Source organism: Pseudochaenichthys georgianus, chromosome 17 (genome assembly GCF_902827115.2).
Source record: "Pseudochaenichthys georgianus chromosome 17, fPseGeo1.2, whole genome shotgun sequence".
Lineage (NCBI taxonomy): Eukaryota > Metazoa > Chordata > Actinopteri > Perciformes > Channichthyidae > Pseudochaenichthys > Pseudochaenichthys georgianus.
In genome coordinates this window covers 15,665,715-15,679,107 of record NC_047519.1, presented here as the reverse complement: position 1 = coordinate 15,679,107, position 13,393 = coordinate 15,665,715, and the positions used below count along the sequence as shown (strand labels likewise).

The 13,393-nt window shown below is 44.6% G+C and overlaps 1 protein-coding gene across 2 annotated transcripts in view; it reads left to right on the top strand.

Annotated features, from left to right (window-relative positions):
• LOC117462133 (zinc finger SWIM domain-containing protein 5-like) overlaps positions 1–10,774 on the top strand; it is a 78,761-nt gene extending 67,987 nt beyond the window's left edge. The window contains exons 10-16 of one of the 2 annotated variants that reach the window (XM_034104216.1): positions 1,356–1,507; positions 2,384–2,486; positions 2,576–2,711; positions 3,202–3,359; positions 3,467–3,630; positions 4,840–4,921; positions 5,654–10,774. In XM_034104216.1, coding sequence (XP_033960107.1) covers positions 1,356–1,507; positions 2,384–2,486; positions 2,576–2,711; positions 3,202–3,359; positions 3,467–3,630; positions 4,840–4,921; positions 5,654–6,516 — 1,658 coding nt within the window. In that variant the 3' untranslated portion in view covers positions 6,517–10,774. The remainder of the gene's footprint in view (positions 1–1,355; positions 1,508–2,383; positions 2,487–2,575; positions 2,712–3,201; positions 3,360–3,466; positions 3,631–4,839; positions 4,922–5,653) is intronic. The other variant, XM_034104218.1, reaches the window with a different exon arrangement.
• Positions 10,775–13,393: the final 2,619 nt, after the last annotated feature.

The following is a 13,393-nucleotide window of genomic DNA, read 5'->3' as shown; positions in this document are numbered from 1 at the left end:
GGCGCATTCACACTGCGGTAATTTTCCCACAAAGGTTCATGCAAACTTAGTTCATGCGAACTCTTTAGTTCGCATGAACTAAGTACAGATCGCGTTCACACCGGAGAAAGTCCCTGGGGGTGGATTAGGCAAATGAAGCCGCTGACGTCACTTCTTCTTCTTCTGCTTTGGGTTTACTGGCAGGCCGCACACCACTTCACGGCGTATACTGCCGCCCAAAGTCCCTGGCCGGAAGTCCCCGGAGTTGGGGACTGAAGCCTTCCGAGTAAATCGCCAGAACGCCGACACCTCCTAATCTCCACCGCTCCCATGTTTTATTTTGTGTTGCCATAAGTTAGTCTCTCTGCGTTTCTGCGCTGGGCTAATGCTAATGCTAATAACACTAATGAGAGGATAATAAAATTACGGCTTCACAAAACTTTTTGGGAGTTTTACGGGGCGTGGTTTGCAATCCGCCCAGCCAATCAGGAATATAGCTCTTTTCTCACAAAAGAGCCGCTCGAAAGTCCCTGCTCTCTAGCAGGGACTTTCGAGGGGGTAAAAAGGTTCGCATGAACTCATTTTAGTACCGGCTCTTTTTGGTGTGAACGCGATCATGAACTAAGTTCGCATGAACCTTTGTGGGAAAAGTACCGCAGTGTGAAAGCGCCTAATGGTTCATGCGAACTTAGTTCATGAGAACTCTTTTATCGCGTTCACACCAAAAAGAGCCGGTACTAAAATTAGTTCATGCGAACCTGCTAGAGAGCAGGGACTTTCGAGCGGCTCTGTTGTGAGAAAAGAGCTATATTTCTGATTGGCTGGGCGGATTGCAAACCACGCCCTGTAAAACTCCCAAAAAGTTTTGTGAAGCCGCCATTTTATTATCCTCGCATTAGCATTTTTAGCATTAGCCCAGCGCAGAAACGCAGAGAGACTAACTTATGGCAGCACAAAATAAAACATGGGAGCGGTGGAGATGAGGATGAGGTGTCGGCGATCTGGCGATTTACTCGGAAGGCTAGTCCCCAACTCCGGGGACTTCCGGCCGGGGACTTTGGGCGGCAGTATACGCCGTGAAGTGGTTTGCGGCCTGCCAGTAAACCCAAAGCAGAAGAAGAAGAAGTGACGTCAGCGGCTTCATTTGCCTAATCCACCCCCAGGGACTTTTTCCGGTGTGAACGCGATCTGTACTTAGTTAATGCGAACTCTTTAGTTCGCATGAACTAAGTTCGCATGAACCTTTGTGGGAAAAGTACCGCAGTGTGAATGCGACATATCAGTTCATTGTAATAACACTAGTATTTCTCTTCAGATTTAAACACATCTTCTTTTGGTTAACTAAATACCTTTCTTTCTTTCTTCCTTCCTCTCAGATGGTGACCTCAGGCCTCCGGTCTACCACCATGTTCCCGTGTGGGGCAGCTCTGATGGAGGGGAGTCATACCTGACTTTGGCCTTAGAGGTAGCTCTGATGGGAATGGGCCAGCAGAGGATAATGCCAGAGGGTCTCTACGCTCAGGATAAGGTACAGTAATCCTGAAAATACACAATATACATTTTAACCTAATCCAAAAACAGACTTTACCCCCTCATGTAAGAAAACATAAATGGTTTGTTGCATATTAAAACAAGCTGTGTGAGTTTGCATGGTGTGTAGACAATGTTAGAAAAACACTTTCATTGAACATCTGTGTGAAGCATTTGCTATGCAAAAAAAGAGAAAAGGTCATGTTGTCGCTATTAAGTTGTTTTATGTAAATCTGCTTTGGAGTGCAAAAATGGCTCTTAATGTCAGGTGCAATCAGCAAAAATATGAATGTTTTAGACAAGGTCAGTTTATTTGTGTAACCATTTTAATAACAAGGCAAAGTGCTTTGAAAAACATGGGAAAGAAGACACACATAGGGTTGCAAAATGTAAGCACTTGCATTTCGTAAAGGAATTCTTGATAGTGAAATTAATTCATATATTCACTGTGACTGTCGATACACACAGATGTGAGAGTCAGTGGTATTAAAGAACCCTGCTGGTCCTTTAATACCTCAAACTCAAAATCCCCTCACTGCGCTGGTTACTCCCGCTTAACAGTTATAAATCACAAATCTGAACTCTACATTCTTGAATTCTGAAAATATCAATCTCTTTGCATCTCTCCCAGAGGTTTTATTTATGTTTCATGGGAGCATTTTGGTCCATTTTCCATCATTTTCATTTTAACTAAATTGAACATTTACTGTCTGATCACAGTGAATAAAATGCAATTTGTGACTATGTTTTATCTATCTATTCTATTGTTTTATTTGTTTTATGTCCTATATATCCTGTGACTTAAGTTTGTCATTGCCATATCTACACTGTAGCAATAAAGCCTTGAAACTCAAATCTTGAATTGATGTTTTAGGTGTGTCGTAACGAGGAGCAGATTGTCGTGAAACTTCAAGAACTCGAGCTTGACGACCTCCTGGTTCAGACTCTTCGGAAACAGTCCGTCCAGCTACTAGAAGGTATGACATCTTTGTGTGCCACCTGGTCTTTCCACACTGTTGAGAAGCAAAACTAAACTAAACATAATTCATTCTTTCTCTTGATCCAGCTGGTCCGTTCAGCGGTCTAGGTGAGGTTATCCACAGGGAGAGTGTTCCCATGCACACCTTCGCTAAGTACCTCTTCACCGCTCTGCTGCCACACGACGCAGACATGGCATACAAGGTGGCTCTGCGCGCCATGAGGTCAGTTTCCCAACACCATGAATAATTGTAGCCAATGTCAAACCAAATGATATAGGATATTGAGTTCACGAGGTCCAAAGGAGTTTAAACACAGCCTGAAACCTGTTGAAATACTCCGTTTTATTTAAGTTGTTTAAGAGCAGAGATGTTTCAGCTTTTTGGTCATTTTCGAGCCTGTAGCAAGGGATTATGAGCGCATTATCCGGATGTGTCATTATGCATTAATTTGCTGATTATTTTCTAGATGTATCAATTAGTTTGATCTATGAAAGGCAATTTCTGCTTAAGAAATACTTCAATCAATGTTTTTGATGGTGTATTGTGTTATCTGCATTGAATGTAGTGGTCATAAGTAAATGTACTCTTATATATTCTATAAACTAGATTACACATGGGTGTTTTTCAAATTCTAATGCTGAAATCCATCCTAGATGTTTAATTTGAACTAAAGACATGATGAAACATACCTACTGTTGTGTGTTTCCATCAGGTTGCCGGTGCTGGAGTCCTCCGCAGGCTCCGGGGACGGGGGGCACCCTCACCACGGCATCTCCATCGTTCCCAGTAGATACCCGCGCTGGTTCACTCTGGGTCACCTGGAGTCCCAGCAGTGTGAGCTGGCCTCCACCATGCTCACGGCTGCTAAAGGTACTCATCACTGCACCCATAGCTGTGGTCTCAGTGGAGAGGTGTCCCCTTCAGGTGTCTGTCAAACACTGTGTGGCTGTTAATAACCCTGTTTTATTTCCCCGCAGGTGACATGTTGAGGTTGCGCACGGTGCTGGAGGCGATCCAGAAGAACATCCACTCCTCTTCCTTAATCTTCAAACTGGCCCAGGACGCCTTTAAAATCGCCACCCCCGCAGACAACCCGCCCGATATAACTCTGCTCAACGTGGCATTGGAGCTAGGCCTTCAGGTGTGTGTGTGTGTGTGTGTGTGTGTGTGTGTGTGTGTGTGTGTGTGTGTGTGTGTGTGTGTGTGTGTGTGTGTGTGTGTGTGTGTGTGTGTGTGTGTGTGTGTGTGTGTGTGTGTGTGTGTGTGTGTGTGTGTGTGTGTGTGTGTGTGTGTGTGTGTGTGTGTGTGTGTGTGTGTGTGTGTGTGTGTGTGTGTGTGTGTGTGTGTGTGGTGTGTGTGTGTGTGTGTGTGTGTGTGTGTGTGTGTGTTGTGTGTGTGTGTGTGTGTGTGTGTGTGTGTGTGTGTGTGTGTGTGTGTGTGTGTGTGCGCGCGCGTTATAAGAGCAAGTGAAGTTTGAGGGCGAGTCTGCTGTTTTCATAAATCATTTGGTCACTTGTTGAAACATGCTACTGCTTCCTTGAACTTGTAATTTGTGCAGGCCTCCTCAGCCTCACTACAAATTAGCAGAGAAAACATCACACAGCGCCTCTCCGTTGTTGATGAGAAGAGACCACATAATTAAGCCTTTTGGGTTTTACGGTAAACATAGGAAAAAAGAAAGCTTCAGATCATCAAGGCTGCGGCATAGCTGTGGCTTCAACCTCCTCCTCCTCCTCCTCCTCCTCCTCCTCCTCCTCCTCCTCCTGGCATTTAACTGTATCAGCTGAAGTCCTGACAGCAACACTGCTAATAAAGAAAATGGAAGGGTCAAATTTAGACATCTGTGTAATCCTAACACTTTTTTGGATCCATCTATCATCACTGAAGACATGTGGTGTTGTACTATTATTTCATTTCATTTCAAACCTTTATTTAACCAGATTGGTCCCATTGAGATCATAGATCTCTTTTTCAAGGGAGACCTGCAGCATATAGGTTCCACATGAAACATAAAACAATAAAGGACATTATACATTATATTTACAGGATACATAGTTATAGACATTTACAAGTGCCCATTGTATCGGCAAGCATTTCATTTACCCTAGCTTTAAAAACATGCAGAGGAATGAGATTGCTCAGTTTCAATTCTTGCTGAAGATTGTTCCAAGCAAGTGGAGCTGCGCACATAAAAGCTGTCTATTATTTAATTATAAATATATTTTGAGGTGTTTTGTCAAAGTGAATGCGAGGCAAATACTGGATTTATTAATATGTGTTTAATAGATGCTTTTTCCCCGCTGTACAAAGTAGTTGAAAATACATAACGTTCTTCATGTTTGCCTCGCAGGTGATGAGGATGACTCTGTCCACACTGAACTGGAGGAGGAGAGAGATGGTTCGATGGCTAGTAACCTGTGCCACTGAAGTCGGTATGTGATGCCTCTACTACACACACACTGGCACCATTATGGCTTGAATTCAAAAATACTTTTTTATATTGCTAAATAGCACGTAACATAAAACTGTAGAAAATTAAAAAAGAATCGATAAGAGTACACAACATTACAAATAAAAATAAAAACATAAAAGAATAAGAAATGGTGGAAAATGACTGGGAAACATTGATTGATTCATAATAATAATAATAAAGGAACTGGGTTTTCTGCATTTAAGCTTCACACATTGGAGGGATCCTATTTAAAGGCTATTCAAGTCTGCTACAATAAAGCTTCTTTTGTTTCCTTTTCTCCCTTGTCAGATTCTTTTTTTTAATATAATAGAATCGGAAGGATGAAACCCTCTTTAATGGTCACACATGCAGAGCACACAGCGACATTTGTTAACCCATCCTAGTACCAGGAGTCTAGTACTAGGAGCAGTGGGCAGCTATTGCACAGCGCCCGGGGAGCAATGGGAGTGGGGGGGGGTGTCCGGTGCCTTGCTCAAGGGCACCACGGCAGGGCAGGAGGTGAACTGGGACCTCTCCAAGTAGCAGTCCACACTCCATATTTAGGTCTGGTCGGGGACTTGAACCGGCGACCCTACGGCTCCCAGTCCAAGCCCCCTACTGACTGAATAGCTCTTAAAAGTACTAAATGAAACCAGTATTGTATAATCTTTACAACAACAAATGTTTAATCTGGACCCCCTCTCCTCCTCAGGTCTGCGGGCGTTGGTGAGCATCCTCCAGAGCTGGTACACTCTCTTCACGCCGACCGAGGCCACCAGCATCGTGGCGGCCACTGTCATGTCCCACAACACCATCCTGCGCCTCAGCCTGGACTACCCCCAGCGCGAGGAGCTGGCCAGCTGTGCCAGGACCCTCGCCCTGCAGTGCGCCATGAAGGACCCCCAGAACTGTGCCCTGTCCGCCCTGACGCTATGCGAGAAGGACCACATCGCCTTCGAGACGGCCTACCAGATCGTGATCGACGCGGCGTCTACGGGGATGACCTACTCCCAGCTGTTCACCATCGCAAGGTACATGGAGCACCGGGGGTACCCTCTGCGGTCCTTCAAGCTGGCCTCCCTCGCCATGACCCACCTCAACCTGGCCTACAACCAGGACACGCACCCAGCCATTAACGACGTGCTCTGGGCTTGTGCGCTCAGCCACTCCCTGGGTAAAAACGAACTCGCCGCCATCATCCCCCTGGTGGTAAAGAGCGTGCACTGCGCCACGGTGCTGTCCGACATCCTGCGGCGGTGCACCATGACCGCACCGGGCCTCGCCGGTATTCCCGGGAGAAGGAACTCTGGGAAGCTAATGTCAACGGACAAAGCGCCATTGCGGCAGCTCCTAGACGCCACAATCTCGGCGTACATCAACACCACGCACTCTCGACTGACGCACATCAGTCCGCGGCACTACGGAGAGTTCATAGAGTTCCTGAGCAAAGCACGGGTGACTTTCCTGCTGGCACAGGACGGCCACATCCAGTTAGCCCAGTTCATAGACAACCTGAAACAGATCTACAAGGGCAAGAAGAAACTGATGATGTTGGTCAGGGAGCGCTTCGGCTGACCTTTGACCCCCCCCACTCCTTGAGAAGTAGTTAAACTTATTTGTTTCTATTTAAGGTTTTTTTAATTCCATGTGTTTTTACCATTTGTTGACTAAGTCTTAAGTTTTTGTCCTGTTTTGTTGTTTTGTTTCTTGAATGTGAACCAGAAAGTGTTTGCACTCTCATACTTCATTGAGAGTGCAAAAAGGGAGAAAATGACTTGAAATGTCAGAGAAACAACAAATAAAAACAAAGCGTTTTCACCCCTGCAACTAATGTTACATTTAATATGAAAAACTAAAAAGATTGTGAAAAGAAATATTTGTTTTTCCGTGGCACATGACGATTTAAAAAACCAAAAGATTTAGTTGGATGGGGTTCTTACTTTGAGCCAGACGATGCTTTCAGCTGGGTTCAGGGAGAAGAGGAAGTGGAAGTGGTTTTCAAAGTGGAAGGAACTTTTGAAAGTAATTTCAAAACGGAAAAGAAAACATACTGAGGTCAAAAAAACACACTTAGTGTTACTCTCATACCTCGGCTGTATTATTTGCCAGTTTTAACTTCTCTATCAGAAATGGCCCATTTCCTTCAGGGCATAAAACAGAGCTACATGTGTGAGGAGCAACCATGTTACTTACCAGAGTGCATGTTTCAAATCCAGAAGCCTGAAAGTTACATTATTCAGGCTGTTCTAGCTAAGGTAGAGTAGTTGAGGCTCCACGTGCACATATATATATATACAGATATATGTCATCCTATAGGCTTATAGACAGTGATAATACACAACTGTGACAAACAATGGGGTCAAATTCCAATCTTTAGAGGCACCACTGCACTGCTGTACAGTGGCCAAACCTTTAAACCGAGAAGACCCAAAAGGTCACCTTTCACTCTTTTAGTGACTTAATCAAAGCCAAAATCCCCTTTTCCATCTCATAAACATTTTCCGGGAACTCAGGAACCTTTTAAGAGTCGTTTCCTGGATCTTTTTCATGAACCTAGTGCATGACTAAGAGCAGAAATCTGGTTCCAACGTTTGATCTTTTACTTCCAACCCCTAGAGCCCCGACATTCCATAAAGTACTTTTTACCAACGCTCTTGGATTCTTGGCCTGACCTGTGTGGTACTTCCCGTTCCTGGTTAGTCAAACAAGCACTATTAAAATATAATAGCCATTATTATCTTAAAATAAATGGGAACTTGGAGAGTGCAGTCCTCCGATTAATGAGAAGTAATGCTTGTATCAACCCAATATTGGGAACCCCTCCAGGAGCTAATGGGATCTTTCCTTTCTCCAAGTTTCAAAACATTTCTTCTCAGTAGTTTTCCGTAATTGCTGTCAAACTGACAGAATAAATGGAATGGAAATGAAAAAAAAATCCTTGAAAAATATACTTATCTAAAATTAGGTTAGAGCGATTCAGTGCTAAACCATTCAACCATTGTGGACAGATAATAACAATTGTATCTAGAGAAAAATATTTTTTTATAAAATTGAAAATAGAATTAGGCTTATAGCACTTCTGCACTAATTAATATTGTCATGTGAAAATAGATCAACTGTATAATAAAAAAATGGGCTTCTAGTAACAACCCCACAGATAATTATTACTTGTTTCTATTTTGCCTTAGCTTTTTAGAGTCATGTAGCTAAATGTTTGGTCTCGCTGCACATCGTCCTTGTCTCCAACAGCAGCGGGTTGTTAGCATAAATGCTAACTTAGATATCTTATACCAAACACATGCTAGCTGGTAGAGACCAAAACTGAGCTAAAATGAGAGTGACTATTAGGTTAGGTCACCTGAACATGAATCCAAACGAACACCAATGTTGCTCAATCTCTGCTCAATGCGCATAACAGTACATTAGCAACTGTTTGCTAACGTATGAGTAACTTGGTTAGGTGATAATGTTGTGCTAGCTTGTTCCAATGCCCCCACTTGGCTAAAACATCTGTTCATTTTGGTTTTATTATTGTTTGGGCTTACTAAATAAAATAAAAAATGATATATCTAAAACATAAAAAAACACAGTAATCACACTGGTTCCATCATGGCTAAAGCAAACTATGCCGATTTTGGTTGATCCTGAAGTTCTATTTCATTCCGTCAGTTCCTTGGTTTTGTTATGTAAAAGGGTCTAAACTTGCTAAAGCCATTAACTTGTAAATGCTACTGGATTTAGTCTTTCTGGACTGTCAAAGAGTCATAGATACACAGTGCAAAAAACAATTCTGAATGATTCGATGCCCACACTCCTGTTTCTTACCCAGTGGCAAAGTGTTAATGGCAGTATAGAGAACGGCAAGAGTTTGAATCTTTAATGGTCGGAGAAAACGTCATCTTATAAGCACTTCACACAAATACCTCTTCAGTATGTTCCTGCCTGCTTCAGCATTTATTTATTGATTGTTTGGTCACTTTGTTTGACTGCATATAACACACACACACACACGCACACGCACACAGCTAGTTGTTCAGCCTGTTGATGGCAGGAGAATAGGGGAACATTTTCTTGTCTGCTTTTTACATTCCATGAGAGCTACCTTCACCCACTACCCTCGTAGTCAGTCACAACTCTGGGCCTTTCGATCTGAAGAAAGAAGAATGAAACAAAAAAAGGAAAACTGAGCAAAAGAACGCGTAAGAGAGGCTAAACTCAGTTCTCAGGGACATCACTTAAAGAAACAAAACAAAAAAGTAGTAGCATTAAGCATTTAAGATATTGTAAATATTAAAGTGTCAATTCAGAAAATTGTAAAGTTATAATTATTTATGATAAGTATGTTACGTGTTTGTTTCTACTTTTGTTTTTTAGTTTTAGCAGGGGTTTACTTGAATTGTTTGGACGGGGAATTTGACAGCATTTTTTGTAACAGCAAACACTTAAAGGCATTTCTCAGGTGCTCCTGTGTACATTTCTTTCAGTTTTGCTATAATAACTATTATTATTTGTCATTTTCTTTGATTTGCAAAGACAAAAAAAAACATCTGTTTTCCAAAAGGAAGCGTTGAGGATAATGAGGAAGGCATTCATTTGTAAAGATACGTTCTAAACCTGACTATGCAGAACCACTTCGAAGGTCTCGTCACCTCTTAAAGATGCCCCCCCTCCAAACTTAAACGTGTGGAAGAAGAGACTCAGTGGACTGAACCACTATTAAAGAGAGGGGGGACAGACAAAGACAAGACTCAGCATGCTTGTGTTTGGACAATGCGCAGTAGCCGGCCTGCATACGCTGCAACATAAAGAGAGGGGGGAAAAGACAAAGGTGGAATAATGCCTTTTGTGACCGATCAATGTACAAAGTTTATTTTTGCTTTACTTCTTTGTTGGTTTTATTTAATCAGGACTCATGCCTTTAGTGTCTTTTCGGAGGTGTCGTGTCGCGGCGCCGCAGTGAGACGGAACAACACACAAATGTCAAAGAGTCAGAAGCGGCAATTGTTTGAACAAAGGAGACGGCCTGTGGATGACCTTGTGTTTTTCTTTTTATTCTTTCACGACTTCTTTCTCATTGCTATACTTATTTTGTTATTTCATCTTCACTTGTTCATCTCCTTACCCCCTCTCACAGGGTGGAGCAATGCATGGTCAGTGAGCAGCGTTCAGGGTAACCACTTCCTTTTTTTATCCTATTGAGTCAAAGATTTACTCAAGTTAGTGGGTTTCCATCTTCTGCTGTTGCAAATGTTATATAGATGAGGATAAAAAAAGGTTGATTTAATGTTCTGGTTACTACATTAGCATGAGACGGTTATCTTCTTAAATCAGAGGGATATTATTATTTACTACTTTCTTAACTTTAAAGTTCCATCCAGCTGCTTTGTGATACATTTACTGACAGCATTACTGCAAATAAGTCCTTCCCTCTGACTTGATCTGTGTTTTTCAGTCTTTGTTAACTTTGTCCACCAGTTCTTATTCTTTCTTTCCTTCTTTCTTTCTTTATTTTCTTTAGCTGTTATTAATCTAGTTCACCCACTGTTTCCCAGTTTGTTTTGTTTTTGGATTATTTCTAATCTAAGGGAATATGGAAAAGTGTTTCTTGCCTCTTTGTGCTACTGATTATGAAAAGGTATTTCCAGTATTTGTTGCCACAGAAGTATGATAGTTTATCATCAACACTTGTTTTTTGTAATTTTTTTGCGCCACTTCTTGAGCTACTGTCTATAAAGCGAGAATTTATTACTATTTATGTAACGCTACTACCATTTTATATTGATTTGTGTTGGAATCTCAGTGCTTTTCTATAAATAAAGTGTGAAACACGTTACATGGATTTCTATTTTGTCTTTTTCTCAAAACCCAGATGCATTTCTTTACTTTTGAAAAACAATCATAACGTATGTCAAAAAAGACATAGTATAGTATGTTACATATAGTCACAGTATAATATTTAAGCTTTATTTAAGGGTAGCCCCTTGAGATCCATCCATCCATCTTCTCCCGTTTATCCGTGGTCGGGTTCCAGGGGTAGCAGTTCCAGCAGAGAGCCCCAAACTTTCTTTTCCCTGGCGACATCAACCAGCTCTGACTGGGGGATCCCAAGGCGCTCCCAGGCCAGCGAAGAGATATAATCCCTCCACCTGGTCCTAGGTCTACTCCTTGGTCTCTTCCCAGCTGGACGTGCCTGGAACAGCTCCCTAGGGAGGCGCCCAGGTGGCATCCTAACTAGGTGCCCGAACCACCTCAACTGGCTCCTTTCGACGCGAAGGAGGAGCGGCTCAACTCTGAATCCCTCCCGGATGACCGAACTTCTCACCTTATCCCTAAGGGAGACACCAGCCACCCGGCGGAGGAAACCCATCTCGGCCACTTGTATCCGCGATCTCATTCTTTCGGTCATGACCCATCCTTCATGACCATAGGTGAGGGTAGGAACGAAAATGGCCCGGTAGACAGAGAGCTTTGCCTTCTGGCTCAGCTCCCTTTTCGTCACAACGGTGCGGTAAAGCGACTGCAGTACCGCTCCCGCTGCTCCGATTCTCCGGCCCATCTCACGCTCCATTGTTCCCTCACTCGAGAACAAGACCCTGAGATATTTGAACTCCTTCACTTGGGGTAAGGACTCATTCCGAACCATGGCCTCAGATTTGGAGGTTCTGATCCTCATCCCAGCCGCTTCACACTCGGTTGCGAACCGATCCAGTGAGTGCTGAAGGTCGCAGACCGATGAAGCCATTAGAACCACATCATCTGCAAAAAGCAGTGGTGCAATCCTTAGTCCACCGAACTGCAGACCCCCTCCCCCACGACTACGCCTCGAAATCCGATCCATGTATATTACAAACAGGATTGGTGAAAAAGCGCAGCCCTGGCGGAGGCCAAGCCTCACCGGAAATGGGTCCGACTTACTGCCGAGGACCCGGACACAGCTCTCGCTTTGGGAGTACAGAGATTGGATGGCCCTGAGTAGAGACCCCCTCACCCCATACTCCCGCAGCACCTCCCACAGTAACTCCCTGGGAACTCGGTCACATGCCTTCTCCAAGTCTACAGAACACATATAGACCGGATAAGCGTACTCCCAGGCCCCCTCCAGGATCCTTGCGAGAATAAAAAGCTGATCCGTCGTTCCACGACCAGGACGGAATCCGCATTGTTCCTCCTCAATCTGAGGTTCGACAATCGGCCTGACCCTCCTTTCGAGTACCTTGGAGTAAACTTTCCTGGGGAGGCTGAGTAGTGTGATGCCTCTGTAATAGGCACACACCCTCTGATCCCCCTTTTTGAAAAGGGGAACCACCACCCCGGTCTGCCACTCCTTCGGTACTGTTTCCGACTTCCACGCAACGTTGATGAGACGTGTCAACCATGACAGTCCCTCAACACCCAGAGCCTTCAGCATTTCCGGGCGGATCTCATCCACCCCCGGGGCTTTGCCACTGTGGAGTTGTTTGACGACCTCAGTGACCTCCCCCCGGGAGATTGGTGTTGATCCCCCGTCATACTCCAGCTCTGCCTCTAACATAGAGGGCGGAGTTGTCGGGTTCAGAAGTTCCTCAAAGTGTTCCTTCCAACGCCCCAACACTCCATCAGTTGAGGTCAACAACGTCCCATCCTTACTGTACACAGCTTGGATGGTTCCCTGCTTCCCCCTCCTGAGGTGTCGGACAGTTTTCCAGAACAACTTTGGTGCCACCCGAAAGTCCTTCTCCATGTCTTCTCCGAACTTCTCCCACACCCGCTGCTTTGCCTCGGCCACGGATGAGGCTGCTGCCCTTCGGGCCTGTCGGTACCTTGCAACTGCCTCGGGAGTCCCCCGGGATAACAAATCCCGGAAGGCCTCCTTCTTCAGTCGGACGGCTTCCCTGACCACCGGTGTCCACCAGGAGGTTCGAGGGTTACCGCCCCTTGAGGCACCTAGGACCTTGAGACCACAGCTCCCCGCCGCGGCTTCGGCAATAGAGGCTTTGAACACCGACCACTCTGGTTCAATGTCCCCAACCTCCACAGGAATGCCCGAAAAGCTCCGCCGGAGGTGTGAGTTGAAGGCCTCCTGAACTTGGGCCTCCTCCAGACGTTCCCAGTTCACCCGAACTACACGTTTGGGCTTACCAGGTCTATCCAGAGGCTTCCCCCGCCACTCGACCCAACTCACCACCAGATGGTGATCAGTTGACAACTCCGCCCCTCTCTTTACCCGAGTGTCCAAAACATACGGCCTCAGGTCCGATGATACGATAACGAAATCGATCATGGACCTTCTGCCTAGGGTGCTCTGGTACCACGTACACTTATGAGCATCCTTATGTTCGAACATGGTGTTTGTTATGGCCAATCCATGACTAGCACAGAAGTCCAGTAACAAACCACCACTCCGGTTCAGATCAGGGGGGCCGTTCCTCCCAAGCCCCTTGAGATGAACCATCTAATTTTCACGGGGTCCCAC